At 42.1% G+C, this 22,487-nt stretch overlaps 1 protein-coding gene across 21 annotated transcripts in view; it reads left to right on the plus strand.

Annotated features, from left to right (window-relative positions):
* The window catches only part of ANK2 (ankyrin 2), a 338,318-nt gene that overhangs the window by 137,833 nt on the left and 177,998 nt on the right, over positions 1–22,487 (plus strand). For 7 of the 21 annotated variants that reach the window (XM_048508922.1, XM_048508915.1, XM_048508920.1 and 4 more), the window contains exon 1: positions 18,375–19,109. The exons of 6 other annotated variants lie outside the window; for them this stretch is intronic. In XM_048508922.1, coding sequence (XP_048364879.1) covers positions 18,987–19,109 — 123 coding nt within the window. In that variant the 5' untranslated portion in view covers positions 18,375–18,986. Of the gene's footprint in view, positions 1–18,363; positions 19,110–22,487 lie in introns of those variants that run through there. 8 more of the 21 variants (XM_048508927.1, XM_048508926.1, XM_048508921.1 and 5 more) reach the window with 5 other exon arrangements.

Below are 22,487 nucleotides of genomic sequence, written 5' to 3' on the forward strand. Positions count from 1 at the left end.
AAGCGGGCAGATGACCCAGGCACTATTTTGAAACATCATGTAGGGGATTCATTGGGCTGGTCTCCCCTGCCCTTCCCTGCAGGAGCAAGCAGAGCCCTTTTGTTTCCCATTGCTTGTGCCTGTCCATCACTTCTTCTGCCTCCCCCCTGAGGCCACATGTTGGGGATCTGCAGAGGCTGCTGTGGCTGCTGACTGAGCAGCTGCTCTTTTGGGGGCTGGCTTGGGCCAGGGGAGCTGCTGCGCTGCACCCTGAGCTGCCTGGCCCAGGCCCCAAGAGACAGCAGCAACACCAAAAGTTTGTAGCATGACGGGGAATGAGCTGGCAGTAAGTTGGGCTGCCAGATGAATTCCCAGTTCTGAGGATGAAAGGGGATAGAGACAGGCAGAGCAGGCCAGGTGCGGCAGGCAGAGGGCAATTGAGCCAATCGATTTCCCACTTCTCCACAAAAAGCCTGCTGGGTGACCTTGGGCCAGTCATAGTTCTCTCAGAAATCTCTCAGAAATCTCTCAGCCTCCCTGGACAGGCAGGGAGGAGGAGGGAAGGCCAGGAAGGCCTGGGCAGCAAGCAACCATCTGTTTGCCTGTTCCAGTGGAGTTGCATGGCAGAGATGATCATGATGCTGCCTGAGCCCTCTTGCAATTTCCAAGCAGGCTGGCTGGGGTGGAGGTGGGGTGCTTGCAGCAAAGCATTTCCTGTGTGCACCCCCTGAGGGAGTCAGAGGAGCAGTGCAAGAGCCGCAGCCGAACAAGCTGGCTGTTTACTGATTGACCAAGACAAAAAAGGGGAAGCAGCAACCTGCAAGTGCTTTTAGGCGGGGGGGGGGGGCAGGAGTTGCACAAGAGGGGTGGCAACTCCACCCCCCCTCCCACAGCTTTTTTTGGGGGTGCGGCAATTTCAATAGTGCCCCAGGTGCCATTTTATGCAGGTGCCCCACTGATCCATGTGGGCAGATTAGCCCAGTCAAGGTAGGTTACTATTCTCCAGGCCTAATGTATCCTTTGCAACTGCCTTAACTGGCTTCTTCTGCAATAATCCTGGATTCAGTATAACCTCGAGGCTCTTTAGTGAGTCAATGAATAGTAGCCGAGCCCATTAAATGCGGGAAGCACCGTGCTCTTCAAGGTCTCACCCTCCCTGACCAGCATTACCTCTGATTTGTCGGGATCCTGTTTCAACTTGTTCATTTTTAGCCACTGAATCACAGCGGTCAGGCAGCGAACCAAGACCTCTACCACATCGGCAAATAATTTGGGTAGAGAAATAGAGAGCTGGGTGTCACCAGCATACTGATGACAGCGTCCTCCAAAACCACAAATGATTTCCGCTGAAGACTTAACATAGAGAGAGAATGACTTGCAATTCCACCTCCTATGTTCTGAGGTTCACGTGTGGATCAAATTAAAACCTGCTAGGATTTGTTTTATTTTTAATCGCTTGGGTTAGTTGCATCCTCCATTTCTGACCTGTTCCTGTTTTGTTCGAGTATCTGCCCCCCTCCGTATGTGCAATATTGTTTTAGACAAATATGGGTGTGAGGGTGTCCATGTTTGCAACCTGTTTCCTGCCTAGATTTAAGCCTGGAGATTTACAGATCAGCACCATAATTTTCTCATGACAGAATTTGCTCCATGTAAAGGATGTTGCTGAAGTCAACCAGCTGCCTCTCCCTGACTCTGATGTTTACCTAGTAGTCAGCAAGCATGATGGATTGGGGCCATTGTGGTTCTCCCTTTGAGTGGAAAAAAGAGCAGAGTCACAACACCATGATCAAATCAATACACATTATAACTGGAACAGAAATGATTTGCCACCAGGAATCTTATGTTATTACGGGGTTAGACAGATTCGGAGCAGAGAGGGTAACAGGTGCCTGTCACGATTAGTAAAGATTAGTAGCAGGTGCCTGTCACGATTAGTAAAGGGAACCTTCAATTTCAGAGGCAGAAAACCTCTGAAACACAGTGCTAGGAGACAACATCAGAGGAAGACCTTATCCCCTGTTTATTTCCCCTCCAGGACAACACTTGGCTGTTGTGTGGAACAGGATGCTAGACTAGATGGACCACTGGTCTGATCCAGCAGGGCTGTGTCTATGAGGATATCAATATTGAATTCTTCTGCCTACATTTTATGTTTTAGGATAAATATTATCTGGAAAAGCTTTATATTTTAAAATAATGAAACATAATTTAATTGTTGTGTGCTTGTAGTCATGGTAACGTTTTTGACATATACATCTTTTTCAGAGAAATAAAAGACAAAATGCTACCTATCCTTGCAAATTGGGGAGCTTGCTTCTGAATCCGCATGATATTCTTGCAGAGTTGCATTAAAAGTTGCAATCCAGACCTTGTTATACATTTTTATTGGAAGAACAGAAGGTATTTGGGAATTGCCGTTTAGAAATTAGGAAAATGTGTATCCTCTTGTGTGGTGGAGAAAAGATCCTGTATTTCTTAGGGCTTGTCTTCAACTCCTAGATAATAAGCTCATAATTTGTTCCATCAATTGTTTCAAGAATACAGAAAACTGTATTACTCCATCTCTCTCTTACTACATGGTTTGTATCTGGTTTTATTTTTGTACCAGACTATTTAGGTGTGGTCCGAAGTAATCTCTGTGGACACAGTGCCATCTAGTGGTGACCACTGAGGACTGCTCAATAAGAACAATTGCTTTGGACCATCAACGTTCTTGCAAGGTGTATACTGCCAAATATAACTGAAATGCTTATATATTTGCCTGTCTACACTTTGCAGAGTGTAATTGGCAGGTAATAATCAGTGTGCTGTAGTGGTTAAACCTAAAACTTGGGGAGTTTCAAAGCATAATTGTAATGAACAGACTGAGTCCAGGCAAAGTAACTTCAAACAGTTCTGTATTCACTGGCACCCAGCACTTGACAATAATGGACCTTGAGCTAGATTATTTATTTACTTCATAGGCCACTTTTCTCACTCAGAGTCTATTAGGATTACAGAAAAAAAATATGCAGTCACACATCTTAAAGCAGCCAGTGAATAATACAGCAGGACTGAAGTTACAAAATTAGAAATTAATGTTAACAACAAGGTATATGTGGAATTATGAAAATTTGCTACTTCTTGTACTTATCTCAAACAGTTATCTGGAGGAACCGGGTTTGATTCCCAGCTCTGCTGCCTGAGCTGTGGAGGCTTATCTGGGGAATTCAGATTAGCCTGTACACTCCCACACACGCCAGCTGGGTGACCTTGGGCTAGTCACAGCTTCTTGGAGCTCTCTCAGCCCACCTACCTCACAGGGTGTTTGTTGTGAGGGGGGAAGAGCAAGGAGATTGTAAGCCCCTTTGAGTCTCCTACAGGAGAGAAAGAGGGGATATAAATCCAAACTCTTCTTCTTCTTCTTACTGTGATGAGAGGGAAGCCATATTTTCTACCATGATCTCCTTTGGAGAAAGGCAGGATAAACATGAATAAATACTTGAAGGATACATATATGAATACTGCTAAAATCTCACAGATTAACAACTTGTAATAGTTCTAATGAGAGACTATCAGAAGAGACTACTTGGACACTGGAAAAAAAAGTGTAATTTGCAACTTGCAAGACATTGAAAGTGTCTGCCCTCAGCCTCTTATGGGATTCCAGGGGAGTTGGTGACCCTGGGGAGCTGGGGCCAAGTGGCCGGTCTGCCCTGACTTCCTCCTATACAGAGTTCAGCTGAAATCCTCAATTAAAAAGACAAGAGAAAGTCAGTTCCGTCTTCCCTCTTTCACATGTAAGATGGTTTCACATGTGAGATGTGCTTTAAAAAGGTGTTGCTTTATGGCCTTTCAAGCCTTAAAAAAAATGTTCAGGTGGCCAGGTTTGATTTCTCTCAGTATTCATTTCCTCATCCATTATCTTGCAGTGAGTGTTCCCTCTAGTGGTGTTTTAGAGAATAGTTTTTAAATCATGATGAGACAGGGAGGAACAAATGCAGCTTGTGCATTTGTAAGATTGGTTTAAGGTTGTATGATATATAGCATGTATTCCCTAAAATTACTGATTTGTCTCAAATGAACTGTTCTAGCTGGAAAGTTATACATACAGCTAGAGTAGTTTTCTGTTTATAAACTTTAGTAAACTTTAGTTCTTACTGGGACCATCTGTTGGTGTCTACTAGTTGACTTAACTTTTTGTCGCCATCATAGGTAGTATTAATAGTCAGGTTTTAATCATTAACATAATAATTGTGATTATTATTGCTTATTTTGATGTTGAAATTTTTGGATGGTTTTACCTGTGAATGTTAGCCACTCTGGCCATTGGCTTGGAAAGGGCAGGGTACCAACTTTAGTAAAATAAAATAAAAGTAAAGTAAAATAAATAATGCAACTGTAGTGTGAAAACAGTGCAGTGACACTCCTGGTTTCTCTCAGAAGTAATTCATATAATTTGAGCAGCCACCTGGGCTTGTAACAAGACATTTCTTTTCTTTGGAGGTGACCCAAGGAATGCAGGACACTTTGTGGAAGGTCATGGGAAGGGAATAAAATTTACTGTATCCAGCAGGGCCATGAGATACCATTTTCTCCCCTCCTACTTTGAGATGCTGTGTGCAAGAGATAAGACTCTCTGCCCTCTGAGAAGTCTTGGCTTTCTGCCTTGGAATCATCTGTGAACAGTTTCTGTAGAGGCCATTTTGGTGCCATGCGTGTAGTGTGGCAGCATGTCACATGACCACTCCTATCAAGCATTATGGGGATGCACAGTTGGACCACTGGAGGTCAGAGGACTTACCCTATTTGCAATGGAGATGCTGATGTTTCTGTGGCAACATATCCTCTTCTCACCTACACCATAAAGTTTGAAGTAGTTAACACACTGCACTATCCCCACATTGCTTGTAGTAGCTGAGGAGTAGGAAGAAGGGTTAGATTTCAGCACCCATAAGATATGTGCTTTTAAATTTTATGGCATAGTGGTGATGGAATATTAGTCGCAGGGGGGTTGTTTTGGAAGAATGTGAGGTGTGCTATGATTCTCAAAGAACCAAAATGGAGGGTCATTTGTAGACGGTATGGACCTGGGAAAAATATATGCTCAGGAATTTTTACAAAGCTAATTGTCACAAGCAAAGAGGAAATGAAGAAGAATTTTCACCTGCAACAGGCTTTCCTGGGAGTATAGTGCCCCCCCTCCTCCCAGCGAGCCACTTCCTGCCTACCTGGTCCTGAGTCTGTGATGACAGGAATCTGGTAAGCATTGAAGACTGGTACGGGGGGGGGGATCTTGTTTGGGGTGGTGGGAGGGTAGATGGACATGGGGTTTTTTGGGGGGGATGGGGTAGGATGGGGTTGTTTGGGGTGGGGGAAAGTGGAAAGGGCCTGGGGAAATAGAGGAAAGGGGAAGGTTGGGGCAGGGGAGGGCTAAATGGGGAGGTTTGGGACAGGGTGGAATTGGGAGGCTTGGAATGGGGGACTGGGAAGGTGAGGCTTGGGTGGGGGAGTGTGGAATAGGGGTGGGAGGAGGGTTGAAAGAAGTAACTTGGGGTGGAGAGAGGGAGGAGATGTTTTATTTGGGGTGGAATGGGGAGACTGAGGACTTGGCAGCGGGGTGCAGGCTGTAACCTGGCCACTGGCTGGCCGTGGGAGGGGGGAATTACTGAAGGGGGACTAGGAGAGTGTGGGCGTAGGTGTGGAGAGGGCCAGGCTAGGGGGCAGCGGGTGAGAAGCTGCCGCTGGTCCACCATCCTGAGTTATGCATGGTGGCTGCCCCCTCCCACCCCCTACTGATCATTTGCACTGGCTGGGAGCTGCCATTGGAGCTCGCAGATAAGTTGGTTGGGCTGGAGTGGCGGCTGGAGGCCCGGGCCTAGGACAGAAGCAGTTGGGAGATGGGTTGGTGTGTGGGAAAGGCTGGGCAGGGGGAGGGAGCGGCTTTTGGTGGGTCCTCCAGTGGGAGAATGCAGGTTGCTGGCACTGTGCTGGTGGGACCAGTTTCAGGTGGGGGGAAGGGCTGGTTGTTGCCACCCTGATCAGCAGAGCGGTGGTGTGGGATGCAGGGGAAGGCAGGGTGGGGGAGGAGGCAGGGTTTGCTTTGGGATTTGAGGAAGGGCAGGGGGAAGGGTCAGCTGTTGGTGTGGAAAGTGGGAGAGCATTAGTTCTGGGTCGGCTTGGTTTCTGAGGGTGGTGAGAGAGCAGAGCAACTTTGGGTGCTGGTGGGGCACGTAGGTTTGGGAGGGATCGGGCCGGGCATGGACTAGTGCGTGTGCAGGATGCACAGGACTTAAGTGGGTATGCTTCCTGCATAGTAATTGGCTAAAGGTTCATCGTCGGATGTTTAAACACCTAACCCATTATGTATGGTAAGATCTGTAAATCACAGCTCTTGAATCTCCTGCAAATTTGCTGCTAAAATTATGGTTCCTCTGTGTTTAGAAATTCAGTTCATAGTTTACCAATTTTTTGTCAAGGACACACAGAAATGCTTGTCTCACATTCTCACTAGTTTTCTTGTAATAAATATCTTGAACTGGAAGTATAAGATAAGGAAAAATTACATTGCTACTGAAGCAGTAGACCTTCTAGTATTCCTGCACCTTTTATTACTGTATATCTCTGTGGCACTGTCAATATTTTTAAAGGCACGCTTTTATAGTGTGGTCTTTACTCCTAGTCAACTGAATAAAGAGTAAAGATCTTACAAAGGATTTTGTGTCTAATCAAGAAGAGACCTTAGAATGGAAAAGATTTGCAGTCAGGCAGGAGAAAGCATTGCTAGGGTACCAGTAATCACTCTTCTCCTTTCCTATCCAACTTGCTTTCATGACCAGCTAAACTGTGAAATCTGTAAACATACAGTGACAATCAAGAAGGAACATTGTGTGCTTGGACCCGTTTTCAGTCGTGCTCCCTATTTCAGGCATGTCACATATAATATCCTCTGGAAGAACAGCACTTCTTTTTGTAAACGATCTCTGTCACGTAACAAGGGGAGATTGTCAAAAATATTTTTTGGAGAATGTACCTTTCTCTCCTTAGATGTATTTTTCTGTGATTTTATAAGCAAAGTTGTTCTCAACTGGTTTTGAATGTAGGGTGGAAATTCTTGCATCAATGGCACTGATCTTTTCCCTATATCCTTCTGATTGTACAACCCCCTGGTTTGTTATGCAGAGGTAGGGGTGGAGCTGAAACCTTCTTCACTAGTATGTGAGATGTGCCTGAGAATCTAAATAGTCAGTTTGAGGTTTGGAGAGAATCTAAATAGTCAGTTTGATTCAGAGACCTCTGGAATTATGTGCCAGGCTGTCAGATACTGTGGAACTATGGGGGTCTTCTGACACCTTAGTAGTAGTAAGTCTCAAACTACTTAAAAAAACTCATCACCATCAGTGCCTCAAAGGCAGCTCTAAAATGAGCAGTAACTTCTGCCTGGTCAGACTCATCTAAACAGTTTCTTGCTTATTTTTGGAGGGGCACTGTTTCCAAAGCCATTGGCTATGCCATTTTAGTGTGCTAAGGGCATCAGCGAAGCAAGGAGCAAATCAGATTCTACTAAGCAGGAAAGTCTGACTCTGAGTAATTCTGTCAACCATCTGGATTAATTTTTTATTCCAGAAACTGTCAGAAGATCAACCACTCTTGTATAGAAAGCAGCACAACCAAGCAGTGAGGCAATTTTTAAAGTTGCTTTGATATGGTAATGAAGCTCCACATTGCTTGCAGTACTGAGAAATAAACACCTTTTGACAAGAAATCAACTGATTTGCTAACCAGAGTCCTTCAGAATGTTCTCGGTTTCACTTTCTAAATATAAAAGTTGTGCTTTATATCTGTCAGTGTTTTGTAAGATATTAAAAGCCTCATCGACAAACATGGTTCACACAGGAGTTCCAAACATTCAGAATGTGCAAAATGCTGGAAATTATGTTAAAGATTGCTGGCTATATATGACCAGTAATCGTCTTATCAATTTTTTAAATATCAGAAACTTCACAGAAATTTTAAAATCTTTTTGAGTGTGATAATTAGACTAATTGAGATTAGCCTGTGCACTCGCCAGCTTGGTGACCTTGGGCTAGAGACAGTTCTTCTGAGCTCTCTCAGCCCCACCCCCCTCACAGGGTGTTTGTTGTGAGGGGGGAAGGGCAAGGAGATTGTAAGCCCCTTTGAGTCTCCTGCAGGAGAGTAAGGGAGGGGATATAAATCCAACTCTTCTTCTTCTACTTATGTGGGTTGGATTCTATGAGTTTTTCTTCTGCTGCAAAAGGAAATGCCATGTGGGTTGGGGGCTGGTGTAAACACAGGAATAGGCCAAGACTGAGTGAAAAAGATTGCTGGATCCAGTACCTTGACTCGAGTCCTGTGACACTGTTTAATCAGTTTTCTTAGACTGACAGGAGAAGGTTGTCAAAATAGAATAAATTGATACAGTGTGATCAGCCCAGGATAGCTAGGGGCTTTAATGCTTTTATTTATGTATTTTTATGCAGCTTCTTAAGAGTTCTGCTTGAGGCAGCTTACAAGCAATCACACCATAAAGTCATCTTAAATCACCAATATAAAAATAAAACTAGTCAGGGATATAAAACCAGTTTCCAGATATCCATAAAACAACCTCAGTATGGAATCAGACTATAAGACAGCCAAAACGATTAAAAAATGTATCGTTGAAGGCTTTCTTGACTGGAGTCAACCAGCTGTTGTGAGTGGACAAAACATATACCCCACCACACAACCACACAATCACCCCATGCTGTGCTATGGACAGAAACACACCTTGCTGTGACATGTCTCTGGAGATGACAACTATAGAGGCAAGTGAAATATTTGGAGCAAAAACTACTGCCCACGGCCACACAGCTTGGAAAACCCGCAACCGCCAGGATTTTAAAACCCTGAATTAAGCACCTGAGTTGGAAGAAATGTGTTGGCCTTGCCTTGAAGAGACATGGGAGGTACCAGATGAACTTCAAAAGTAAGCTACTATAACTGAAAAGGCCTTCTCTCTAGTTATCTAGTGAAGGCAGGGCACAGAGATCAGGGCTTGGGACAAAGATCTTAACTGGTGGGCTGGACAATCACCAAAGAGTTGGTCTCTGGTTACCCTGGCCCTAATCTGTTCAGTGCCATTCAAGTAAGAGGTATTGCTTTGAGTTGTGGGCGGCCTGGGATGATTTTTCAGCCTGGGGTAATACAATCCCTGATTCTGTAAATCCATTTTCTGCATTGCTGATGGTATGTTATGTCTTATACTTTTTTGTTGTATTGTTTTCTAATGCTATAATTGTAGTTGCATTGTTCTTGCTGCCTGACTGTGTTGTTCAACATTCCACCTTAAGTCTCAGTGAGAAAGGCAGGCTATAAATACACTGAAAAGGTAAATAATGGATATATGTATATATTTGTGTTATTCTAAAGCAGTGGTTTCCAAACCTTTTTAGGCCTCCCCTGGCTCCCAGGCCAAATTCCAAGTGCTCATCCCCCACGCATATGAACACACGCCTCTTTCTTGGTATTAAGTCTACTACAAATTCAAAGCAACTACCACTGTAAACCCACACATGTATTTCACACATAAAACATGATGTAGTAAAAACAAACCAATTTATTGAGTTGTTTTAGCAATATGAGAGGGTATGTTTGTATCTCACCTGTATATCTTCATGGTTTTAATGGGATGGGTGTGCTTGGTGTAGGGATAGCAGCTTCTCAACATCAGGCTTCTGAAAAAAAAATCTTGCTTTGCAAAGGAGCAGCAATGGGACTGTTTGCCTTGGCTCCCTCCCCACCCGGACTACACAGCAAGGAGAGAACTGCAGTTTTGCCTTTCAAACTCACAAGTCACCAAGATGGATAGATAAGACCTTTCATCCACAGCCCCAGGGGGTTGGTACTGCTCACTTATGTTATTCCAAAAATTCACTTATTCCAAAGAAATACTTTACCTCACAAACCTTTCTTTGTTAGACTTAAACTCTGTACAGAGACCTTTTGGCCAGGTTACTATAGAGATGAATAGTCAAGCTCCCATAAATGCCCATAAGATCAATCCCAGGAAAGAGGTCTAAGCAGGCAGGAACCCTTATGGTTCTCCAAGGCAGGGGGAAAGATTTTCAGGGGGTCCCTCTAGTATCTTGCAGTCCTATTTTATCTGAAACTTTCAGTGTTCACTGATGTAGGCTCAGACTGTTACACAGCCTGAATGTTTCAGCTTGTTTTTGGTGGGATGATTGCATCATTTGTTCAGTCCATTTTATTGTATAATTTGTGTTAATTAAGAAAAACATACCTATACACTCTTTTTAATGAATGGTTAGCAAAAATCTTGATGCCTGGCAAAGCTAACATCTGAAGTAATTAAAGTATTTGAGCTGATAACCCACATTTGTGAAAGTAACTATGGATAGTTTCATTACAATCAGTAGAATGACTCCAAAGTAAAAAAAAGCTGCCTTTGTGGTCTGAATGTAATTCTTAGATTTTAGGTGTGTTATTTAAAAATAATGTATGTTGAAGGTGATCCTCACCTTGGCTGCCTGCAAAAATAGCAGTAGAATCACCAGCTGAAAAATGTTATTTCTGTCTCAGCTCTAAGGAAGTTCTTCTGATTTTTGGCTTAACATCACTTCCCCAGTAGAGGGCTACAAATCATGTTCTTGGCCACAGATCAGATGAAGGGAAGTACATTTCTTGTCTATCTGAACCAATCTTTCTGATGAAGAGACTTTAACATCTAGGTTTCAGATCCTTGAGTATTTGAGACTTATATTTCCTACTCATTAAAATTGCCGAAGAATTTTCCTTCTTTAAGGAAGAGTTTGGATTTATATCCCTTCCTTTCTCTCCTGCAGGAGACTCAAAGGGGCTTACAATCTCCTGGCCCTTCCCCACTCACAACAAACACCCTGTGAGGTCGGAGGGGCTGAGAGAGCTCTGAAAAGCTGTGACTAGTCCAAGGTCACGCAGCTGGCGTGTGTGGGAGTGCACAGGCTAATCTGAATTCCCCAGATAAGCCTCTGTAGCTCAGGCGGCAAAGCGGGGAATCAAACCTGGTTCCTCCAGATTAGAACGCTTAACCACTATGCCACTGCTGCTCCCTGTTTAAGGCTCTGTTTTAGAACTTAGTGCTGCAGCTTGCACGTTGGCAGGTTTCACAAAAACACATAGCTTCTCTCTCTCTCTCTCTCTCTCTCTCTCTGTATGTGTGTGTGTGTATCTGTGCCAACTGTGTTTTCTTGCTGCCCTTCAGTTAAGCTGAACTCCATTTGAAAGGCAGATAACACTTCTAATTCTCATGCAGTAAAGCCAGCCAGAGTCTGTGTGAGCTCTGTCCATGGTGCTGGTTTCCTCAGAGCCCTTTTTGTTCTCTGAAACCTCCAGCATTGACAATACTGCGGGAACTTCCAGAGGCATTACAATTAAGGACATGGAATGTCCTTTGATATAGCTGTCTGTTCTTCTCAAAAATGTACTTTTTTTTTGCATAAAGATGCAGTACACAACAGGTAAGAAGATGGCCCAAGAAATGGGAATCACCATAGAAGAGTGTCTCATAGTTCATTTCTTTGGAGAATTACTCCAGTCTAAGACCCTTTCCACACATGCAGAATGGTGCACTTTCAATCCACTTTCACAATTGTTTGCAAGTGAATTTTGTTATTTCACACAGTATAATCCAGCTGCAAAGTGCATTGAAAGGGGATTGAAACTGCATTATTCTGCATGTGCGGAAGAGGCCACAGTCACAGACTTCAGTGGGCTTAGAATTGCATTGTAATTGTACTTAGCGCATGCAAAGGAAGCTGCTGATTAAAAATGCCATGGTTACTTTTCTCAGTGATCAGTCATTTTACTTTTGAAATTGCAGATGAAGCTGAGTGCCACTTGCTTTTTCATTTGATCCCTAGAACCCCAAGCCAAGAGAACGCTTCTCAGAAATCTGGAATCTGTGTGGCTTTTCTTCTTGAAAAGTGGACAAATGTAAAATGTTAGCAATTTCTCAGGCATCCTGAAGAGCAGGATAGATCTCATCAGCCGTACGCACAGAGGATGTTGTGCAATGGGAACCTGCAGTCAGCCTATACTCCGAGGAATCCTGCTAGACTCCAATTTTTATTTCCACCATCAATTTCAGAAAACTTATTTCAGAAGAGACATGTTTCCCACCAGTGTTCTGTTCTTTTGGGCTTATTGTACATCTGCTTCCTCTCCCACTCACCTCCTACATACCAGTTGTAGCCGAGCTTCAGCTCCACAGGATGCACACTTCAGTGAAAAAATAGCTGGAAGAGAAAAACCTGTGACATAGAGCGAAGTCAGTTTTTATTGAACAGGATGTTGAACATCCAATTTTTTTAAAATTGATGGCTGCAGAGGGGACTTCATCTCCTTAGGATCAATAAAATACTGTATACATTGGACAGCGACTGGTTGTTTCCTGCTGCATTTAGATTGAACCACCCTATTGTTTATCCAAATATTTATTTTCCATAGGCTGCTTAAAGATCAATACTGTGAAGGGCTTGCCCTTTCATGCTGACTCTGCTTATATTCATTCGAGGTCCAATATTTAGGTGTAGCGCGTATAACAGATATAGTCAGAGGAGAGATGTTTATGGTATTTTGCCTACATTGCAAGCCTGAAGAATGAGGATGTATGAATAATTCCTTTTTGTTTTTGTTTTTGTAAGCCTTTTCATTTATGCCATAGTCATTGTTCATATTTCTGATTTGTTTGTTTAATTTATTCCATTTTATGGCATTTGTAAGTTGTGTTCCATTTAGCAGTTACAGCATATGTACGTACCAAGATAATGCAAAAAATAAAACCACAGTTAACTGGAAACATTCAATGACCATTCAAAAAATGGTGTGAAAATGGATAGATGGATTTGATTCATTCAAAGGGGAAACCAAATCAAAATGGGGATTTGTAAGTTGCAATATTAATTTTGACTGGAAAATATGGTAATGTAGCTACTATGCAAGTATTTACGCCGCATCCTTATGTGGCAACTTCTGGCACTCCTGGTTTAGTTCCAAATGAGGAACTGCTTGAAGGACTGGGCCTGTGCAGCCTCATCCAAGGTTCATATTAGGCAACAAGTGAAGCCATTGGCTTCAGATTGGGAATCCAGGGGAGGATTACTCAAACCTAAGGTCATCGAACGAACTTCCATGGCAGAAGTGGGGATTTGAACGTGGGTCTCCCAGGGACTCGGGTTTTCAAGAATCCTAGTCTGACACTGTAACCTATACACCAAGGTGGGGATTCGAACCTGAATCTCCCATATCCTAATTTTACTCTGTAATCACTACAACATGGATAGATATGTGAAGGGAAGATTATACCGGGAGTTCCTTTTGTGAGGAAAGTAAGAATAAATTTCTAATATGATCTTCCTTTTATGTATCTGAGGAAGTGAGTTCATATTGAAATAACTGTTGTTCATCTTTAAGGCACTGAATGTTTGTTTAAGTTAAAATGTCTAGGTTGAAATGAAAGCTGGCGAAACATAATTGTAAAACAGATAGGAGGGCCGTATGCAACAGGAAATGGGCAGGTTGCTTTCATTTCCTGTTCCCTGGTTTCAGCTGTTGAACTGGCCACTGTGCTGGACTAAAGTAGTCTTTGGTCTCCGCTGGCAAAATAATCTTATGTTCTTAATGCCAAGCAGATGCCGTTTGAGGGCTTAGAAGCAAGACATGATTTCTTTCTCTCTTCTTTAATAATAAGTATACTGCCTTGAAATGTCAACATTCATAGCTATAATGCATACATACTAGCATTTTCCATTCAAAATAATTTGGGGAGAAAAACTTCCCTGTTTATATGTAAGCATCTTTTAGATTATTAGGTATTAAAGTGGATAATATGTGCTTGTATCAGGACTGTTGGAAACAGTGAAAGTGTCTTTTTTTGTTCGGCCACCTGCAGTTTGGTTAAATTGGCTTATTGGGGAAGAAGGATTAGGACAAGAAAGTTAGTAAGGAGCTCCCAAGCATGTGACAAGGTAGGGTGTTTCCTTCTGGAAACACACACTGAGAACAATGATGCTTAGTACCTTCATTAATGTGATCAGGAAAAAAAAAAAACTTATAATGGATTTTGAAACTGGTGGTATACTGGGAGCAAACATACCATTGCATTCTGCAAAAAGAAAACCATTTTTAAAGTCCTGTAGCACTGAGGAACACACGCATGGAATAACACCAGCTGGTTACCGTTGGTTGTAACCATGCATGATTTGCATTGTTGGTTGCGATCTTGCAAAGTGAAATTACAAGTCACAACTTCAAGTTACATTGCATATTATTGTCCTGGCATGAATGGCAGCACTGGTGTCTAGAAAATAATAGGGGTAGCAGCCATGAGGAGAAGGAAATAAAGACATGAGGGAAGCATCTGGTGTTTGATCTCCAACTCTGCTATCACAAAGCTGCATTTTTATGGAGAGATTCCTTGGTTGTGATTGGAAGGTGTTCATTCATTTGTGCTTATTTCACTTAAGCTGCTCACTTGTACAAATGTAAAGCAAATGGGATGAACATACTTGAAACAACCTGGGGCCAGGATATGTCCTTGATTTTATTTCTTTAAGACATTGTGGCATTTGGTGACACTGAAGATGGCTGACAACGTCAGTAAAACAATTATAATAAACACATAAAATATCACAATTTAAAATCTCAACTAGTGCCCTCAGTAAATAAAAACTACATTGGTCAAATAAAACTGTCTTCAATTGTCTCCTGCCGATTGAAAGGGAGGGAGCCAAGCATACCTTCCTGGGCAAGTTAAATTCGCTTCAGAGATCCTGCTGTGTGCTCCTTCTGAGATTACGAGGGTGACAGAGACCTATGTGCGAATATCCCCCCTGCCATGCAATGCTTTCTGGGTTATCTTGGGCCAGTTGAATTTCAGCAATGCCTAAAGGCCCATTAGCACACAGGCATACATTTTACACTAGAACTGGAACCTTAGACCAGTCACTCTACTTGATGTTGCAAGAATAACATGCAGCAGAGGAGCACAATATTTTAGCAAGAAGGACCATAACTATCTTAGAGAATGGAAGAAATAATGGTGATAGCATTTCAGTTGTAGAACTCCCTTTCCGCCCAGTGTGCCTGATACCAAATTTGTTGTTCTTCAAAAGCCAGGTGTCAACATTTTAACTTTCCTACGCAATTTTTGTTGATTTTTGAGAGTTTGATTTTCTATTGCATGGGAATATATGTGTGTGTATGTTTTTCTTGTCTTTATTGTTTTGTCTGTATTTATACTGATCTCTCTGTCAGTTTTGTTCTGATCAGGTTTTAGCATTTATATATTGTAATATTATCCATGGATGATTTTTAATGTTCTTGGATGTAGTGACAGTTTATTGATATGTCTCATTATTGGCCGCTTTTAACTGTTTTGATTGTTTTACTGGGGTTTTTTGCCACAGCTCCCTTGGGCTGGTACTAAGAAATGCTAATTTATTTATAGTCCAGTTTTCTTACTAAAACTAAAGACAGATCACCCAAAATGAAAAAAAATGTAATCAAAAAGCATGAGACATAAAAAACCCAATATAATAGAACTAAGACTACAAGTTAGAAAAATTATAAATAGATAAATTATAAACAGTGCAGAAAAGAGAATCACAAAGGCAGAAGACAATGCACATAGTATATATGATACATACTGGAATAGATTTTTTTTAAAAATAACAGTTGTAAAAAACTATGAAATCCTAAATTTACTGCACAGGTGTAATTACTAACAGATCCCTAGTTCCTACTAGCTGGAGACAATTTCTTGACTTTAATGCTATTTTTGTGTTTTTATTAAGCTATGAAGTATTTAAAAAGTAAAGGTAGTCTCCTGTGCAAGTACCTGGTCATTATTGGACCAATCTAAGCATACTGCTTGTTGTGGGTTTTCCGGGCTGTGTGACCGTAGTCTGGTAGATCTTGCTCCTAAGGTTTCACCTGCATCTGTGGCTGGCATCTTCAGAGGTGTATCACAGAGGGAAGTCTATTGCACATTGTGTCTAGTGCTAAATGGGTGGATCCCATCCAACACATGCAAATCAAGCTTGCTAATTGCACCCTTTGCCCTTGTTAACAGGCAAATGGTTCTTTCTCCAACCTTGGATATTCCACAGGTTTATATACTCCACTTGCTTTACTACCATCAGATCCTCTGAAGATGCCAGCCACAGATGCAGGCGAAAAGTCTACTAGAAAAATGCTACTAGAAAATGCTACTAGAACACAGCCCTGCAACCTGGAAACCACACAACACCCCAGTGATTCTGGCCGTGAAAGCCTTCGACAATACATTGAGGCCAAACAGTTGAGCAGTAGAAGAGATAGTAGGTGTGTTATGCTGTAATATTTTGAGGGAAAATGAAAGAATACAGAATCTATGCACATTAGTAACATCCAGTCAGCTATGACTATGATCCATCCTGAATTGGCAACCATGGTGATAAACAGGCACAGCAAAGAATAGCAATGTGAATAAATTTCTGAAGATGGACACTTTCTATGGTAAATTAGAAATTTCCAGAATATGTTTCACAGTGCCAAGTTGGCCAATCAATTTCAAGTTGGCAGGTTTGCCATTAGAGACTGTCTTTTGAGATTTAATTTTGGAGAATGTTGACTTAAAGCTCTGCTATAGCATGTCCTGGCTTGTTGGAAACTTCCTTTGCTGTTTTCAGACTGTTATCACTTTTAAAGTCTGGTATGTAATTCTTTGAGATTCTCGTGTAGAGAGTTGACTGACCTATTTAGCTTCCTGTTGGCAAGCAGTGATGTGCATCACATGATCAGATGATGGAATGTGAATGTTTTTTGGTCCCTTCGTGGGGTAATCAGAATAGAAGGGAGGACAGAACTGGCACTGGAGGGGGGGGGGATTTGTCTTGCACCTTTAAGTTGGACAATTCTACCTATCACTTAGAAGGATGTTACAGATTACTTCTGCAGTGACATGATAGCAAGCAAGATAATGTTTCTAAATGAGAAGGGAAGCCTATGTTGCCACTGATTTGTGTTGTAATGATGCACAAAGAAAGCAACTTATGAGAACTTGAAACAATCATTTGAATGTAGCCATAAAAATCGTAGCCTAGATAAGTTCTCAAAGAGCCTCCTTTACCTTCCTTACTATCATAATTCAGTCTGGTGAGCTTTTGGTATGGTGTCTAATTTGCCCAGCCCATCCTGGTGGAGGGGAGCTTTTTCTGTCCCTCAAGTATCTTTGACACCTTGCTAGGTGGAATTTCTTCACATTTAATCCACTGGGGATAAGAAATCTTTCCTGAGATCTAGATTTTCCTTGGATCAGTATAGAGTGGAACCTGTTTTCTTCCTTGATCCCTTATAGATCCTTTTAGCTGTTGTTGTAGTAATTGTGGAGCATGAGTGCTAAGGCCAGCCCCAAGATACCACAACTCCTTGAGAAATGTATTTTATCATTCTTACATGATTCTTGTATTAGAACGAGAAAAGGATCATGAATATGCATTATTTTGTGTTTCTCTTGGTACCAGCCCTTTCTATTTTCACTCTCTTAATGAGACCATGCCAGTTAGACTTTGCCAGTCCTGATATTGCTCTGTAATGTGATTAAATGACTACCAGACAAGCTGTTTATGTATGTCTAGAAAGGGCTAACCTTGTGCTGGTTTCAAAAAGGCATAGTGTTATTTTAAAAATCTATTAGAGAAAGGCTGTAACACCAGCAGTCAGAAATAGGACCCCCCCATCTGTCCCCAATATAAAAAATGATATAATCTCATGTGACATAAGTCATTATTATTTTAATTTAAAATGTTATTTATTCTTTGTTGTTATTATTTCATTAAAAGAGAACTCTCCCTCTCGGTTCTCATCTCAGCTCCTACCACATAATCATCTGATTATTTTTATCCTCAGTGTAAGCACTTCCCAAATGGCTGGTGATAGCTTTTAGTGATGTAAACTGCAGACTAAGATACTGTATATTTTGTTCTTTTTTAAAACCCTTCCCCCAAGAGTTCAGCTGGCTAGGGCAGGCTGAGCCCAGATTATACTGTGTGTGTGTGTATGTGTGTGTCTCCCCCGCCCCTTCAGAGCACTATTCGCTCTACTGCTTAATGCAGCTTTCCTAATGCAGCCTCACGTGGACATTGAAATGAAACAATGAGGACCTGAGCATTCCCAGCACCCCCCCCCCCGCCCCTTTCCCGCCCTTCCCAAGCTCAGCCGACCACGTATTTAGCCGGGGATTCGCTACCTGTGAAAGAAGCAGGCTGCAGCTGGTCAGTTCTGAACACAGCAACACCGACTCCTATTTATACTTTATTCCTTTGGTTTTGTGCCGTTCTCAAGGTCAAGGGAGTAACATCTACATTCAAAGCAAGAGGAGGAAGGAAAGGAATGGTGGGATGCGAGCTGAGCAGAGCGTATCATGTGCTTTAGCAGAGGCAGTTGCAGCAGCAAGTCATTAAGTCAGACTGCACCATTTTTTCCCTCACCCTGTAAGGAGGTGATGCTTGAAGCTGCAAGGAGCTGTCCACCCCCACCCACCCCCTTCTGACAGCTTTACAGAGGTGGCTCCGTCCTGGCTCTCGGAAGACACAACCCATCTGGAGGAATCCCAATAGACCTTTTTCTAATTCGATGAGATTTGTTTAGCAGGGCTGATTTTCTCCCACCTGCCACAGCAAAACTGAAGAGCTTCCTTGCTCTAAGGCTTTTTTTCCTACGCCAGAGCAATTTGTATTTGTGCCTACGTGTGTGTTTATATGTAAGAGATCCTTGAGTTGCAACCTGCTGGTATTGTGCTGTATTATGGATCCTGCAGAGGCTGGAGAAAAGCTGTGACTCTGTTTGAGTCTGTGCTGGAGAAGGAAGAAGAGGATTGCCCTGTGGAATTCCTGGCCAGCAGCCAGGTCTCCGGGAAGATAAACAAATCACCTAGATATCGCTGTGTTAGGAACTGATCTTTTGGACCAGGTGTCCCCCTCTCTGAAATGGCTCACGCTGCCGCTTCCATTAAAAAAGTTCGGGAGGCTGAAGTCGATGAAAGGGAGAAGGAGAAAGAAAAGGAAAAGAAAAGGCAGAGGAGAATCTCTAGGGAAAATCGGAAACGCAAGGTAGGAGCGTCATCACTTCCCCTGTCTTGATACAGAACATGTATCCAGATGTCCTCTGCAACTCTGTCCAGCTTGTCTCTTTTCATAATGTCCGTTTGCATCATTCTGTTTGCCTTGCACCAAGGTGAGGAAATAAATTGTCCCTAACCACATGGATGGAAGTTAATGAAGGTGACCAGTGGCACTGATACTGCCGTCTTTCCTCTATCTTCAAAGGAAGTAGGCTCTGATTTGATCATTCAGGAGCCAGGTGTTTTGAGCTTCCAGCTGTTTTGATGCTGTTTACTGGTAGGGAGAATAGTGATGGGGCTGCACCTTGATCGAGAAAGGCTTCAAGGTTTGAGGCACTGTATTCTCTTTCCCCCTGCTGTGAAATCATTAGCATGGGAGTTTCATCTTAGCTTGCAGCTTTATATCAAATCCAAATGTTGTAAACCATTCTTTCAGCTACTGCTTGCAGTGCTGATGTTGAGGCAGGATGCTTTACTGCAGTATTGTGTGTGTTTGAGTGTGTTCCCAGCTCCCCACTCCAACATTACTGTGTATTTCACCCTATATTCTGCAAGTGTTTGGTTTTTTTATCTTGAGTGGACAATAAAATTCTGCAGCCTTTCTCTCCTCCTGCACTAATTAATGTTCCCTGAGCTGTCTGATTCAGAAACATGTATAGAACATTGCTAAGTAACTAGTGTCAGAGCCTTGCAGAAAGTTCATCTTCCTACCCAAGAAGTGCTGACCAGGAGATCATTTGCTAATGAAACTATAATTTCAATGGAAAGAGATTTTGTATGAGAAGAGCACACAGTGACAAAAATTAATGTGTGTGAATCCTCTCTTTGGGGTACATATTGACCCTGAAAGGAAATATCTTTAGTGAATAACCCTTATCTTCTTTAGGGGTGACCTGTTCCTTCATGGATGTAAAAAAAAAAGTAAGGTGCTATTTGTGGAGATCATGCAGGAGTGTTTTATTGCATGTGATCAAGTTGGGAACCTGCTGCCAACCTGGTTTTCCAAAAAAAAGTTGTTAAAGAGTGCAACCATCACAGTGAATGGTGTTTATGACTGCACATGTTTCCTTCCTACACTTGGTGTAAACTCATGTATGGACCATATATGTACAGCAACTGTTGACATATTTGGAAATACTTATTGCCTTATATTCTGTCCAGTGTGGGATAGTGATTAAGAGCAGCAGGATTCTAATCTGGAGAAGCGGGTTTGATTCCCCACTCCTCCACCTGAGTGGCAGAGGCTTATCTGGTGAACCAGATGTATTTCCACACTCCTACATACCTGCTGGATGACCTTGGGCTAGTCACAGTTTTTCAGAACTCTCTCAGCCCCACCTTACTTACAAAGCATCTGGTGTGGAGAGAGGAAGGGAAAGGAGTTTTTAATCCACCTTGAGTCTCCTTACAGGAGAGAAAGGTAGGGTATAAATCCAAACTCCTCTTCTACTCTTCTTCCTTCTACTGTCTTCTGGAATATGTCTCTTTTGTAACACATATATTCCTCCATATGCTCTGTGCATCAGATTAAATAGTCTAGTCAGGCTACATTTTAATTTACAGATATGCTTAGCAAACATTCAGAAAGCTGTTGCTTAGTATATCTCTGAAATTCATCTCTCCTACATATATAAACGCCTACATAATCTGCTGGATATCTGTGGAAAGCTCTGACGTGATCTGTCTGACTTCTCAAAAAGTTTATTTGGTACATTCATTAAATTGCATTAGAATTCTGTTTATCAGGTCATGAATGCCATTTTTAATATAGACAGTACTTGGATGCCTCTAATACAGCTGCTGCAGGCAGGTCGAGATTACTACCCTAATCCCCTAACTGGAACACAACAACATAAACTGGATCTTTGATTATATGTTGGATTATTTTATTCTGTAGTACCCATAATGCATTTTATCATGGTGGATGCTGGATAAATCTTCTTGTTGCTCATCCACACCCCATGCATGACCAAGAAAAGGGTGACATGCACTGGTTTTGGAGACCTCTCTCAGCGTATTTACATGTGTTTTTAACAGAGATGCTGGAGTTCTTTAATTACAATTGCATATCATTAAGATGGTATATTCTGGCATTAAGATGGTATATTCTGGCATTTCAGAGAGGCATCTCTCTGAAAATAAACTGTTGCCTGGCCTTGATTAGAATCAGACAGACTTAGACCCATCCACATGTTTCTATTATATTGGCATTAGAGGGTAGAGCTATCAGGATGTTGTTGTCTAAGAAGTTGTAATAGGTCAGTGCTCAGAATATGCAGGGGAAATTACTATGCTTCTGTTTGCTTGGTTCCACTTATTATTCAGCCACCTGCTTCACTATGTCTGCCTTTTACTGCAGCTGTACATTCACTGTTACATAAATAACAGTGTCTGTTACGGCAGTCTTGCTTTCTAAAAGAATGGGTGTGGTCATCTTGTTAACAGCTTTATTTCTCGTGGAAGTCCATCACAATGGAAGTGCATAACTTCTGTGCATGATAAAGCATGAATTAATGAAATTCTTCATACTCTAACGTGAAGAGCTGTTCGGAAAGATATCGAAGGCTCGCCTATCGGTTCTGCATAATTTCATAGCAAACTAAAGGCTTGAACAGCTTGCAGGATTAGGTAGCAAAGACAAACAAAAAATACATTTTTGTTGCTTTGCACCTACTGGAGTCCTTTAGGAAATATTGAAAGGAGGAGATCTGGTTCTAGGAGGAGACTGAGATCCTCTGGTGGAGACAAAATGCACCCAATTTTGCCATGTCTCTTAGGCCTCCGAACAGAAAAGCTTCTCATGGTTTCCCTCAGAATCACCATAGATGAGAACTACCCATCGAGATGCCCTCCGCCTCCAGGAGAAGGAGGAATTTTTCATAGTCCGTAAGAGCAGGATGGGTAGATAGTGTAGTGTCACTTAGGTTTTTAGGATGGGATGGGGCAAGGAGCATGTGGTAAGCATCCTGGTAAGGCAGGATGCTGTCTCACTTTTTGAGAAACATTGGCCTATCTATAGCAAGGCACTCAGAGATTTTGTGGTGATGGCATTACTTTGCGGTGGTTGGCGTGAAGTTGGCCTCTTATGGTTACATATTGATTTGAATTAATCAGACATGTTTTTGAGTACAAACTTCCTGTATCATTTTAGTGCCGTTGTATTACGCTAGGAAGAATGCACTTATGTGGTTATAAAAATGTGCTTTATGTATTCTCTTACATTTTCATTTAATGTCTTAGGACAACAGAGTGCTTCATTCACCACAGGATTCAACTGTGCTTGTGTCTCTCTTTTTTAGGATCAAGATATTTTCTATACACCGCCACAAGCTATTTTTAGTGTGTAGGAAAATGAGCTGTTCTCTGA

This window comes from Sphaerodactylus townsendi, linkage group LG10 (assembly GCF_021028975.2).
Source record: "Sphaerodactylus townsendi isolate TG3544 linkage group LG10, MPM_Stown_v2.3, whole genome shotgun sequence".
In the NCBI taxonomy this organism is placed as follows: domain Eukaryota; kingdom Metazoa; phylum Chordata; class Lepidosauria; order Squamata; family Sphaerodactylidae; genus Sphaerodactylus; species Sphaerodactylus townsendi.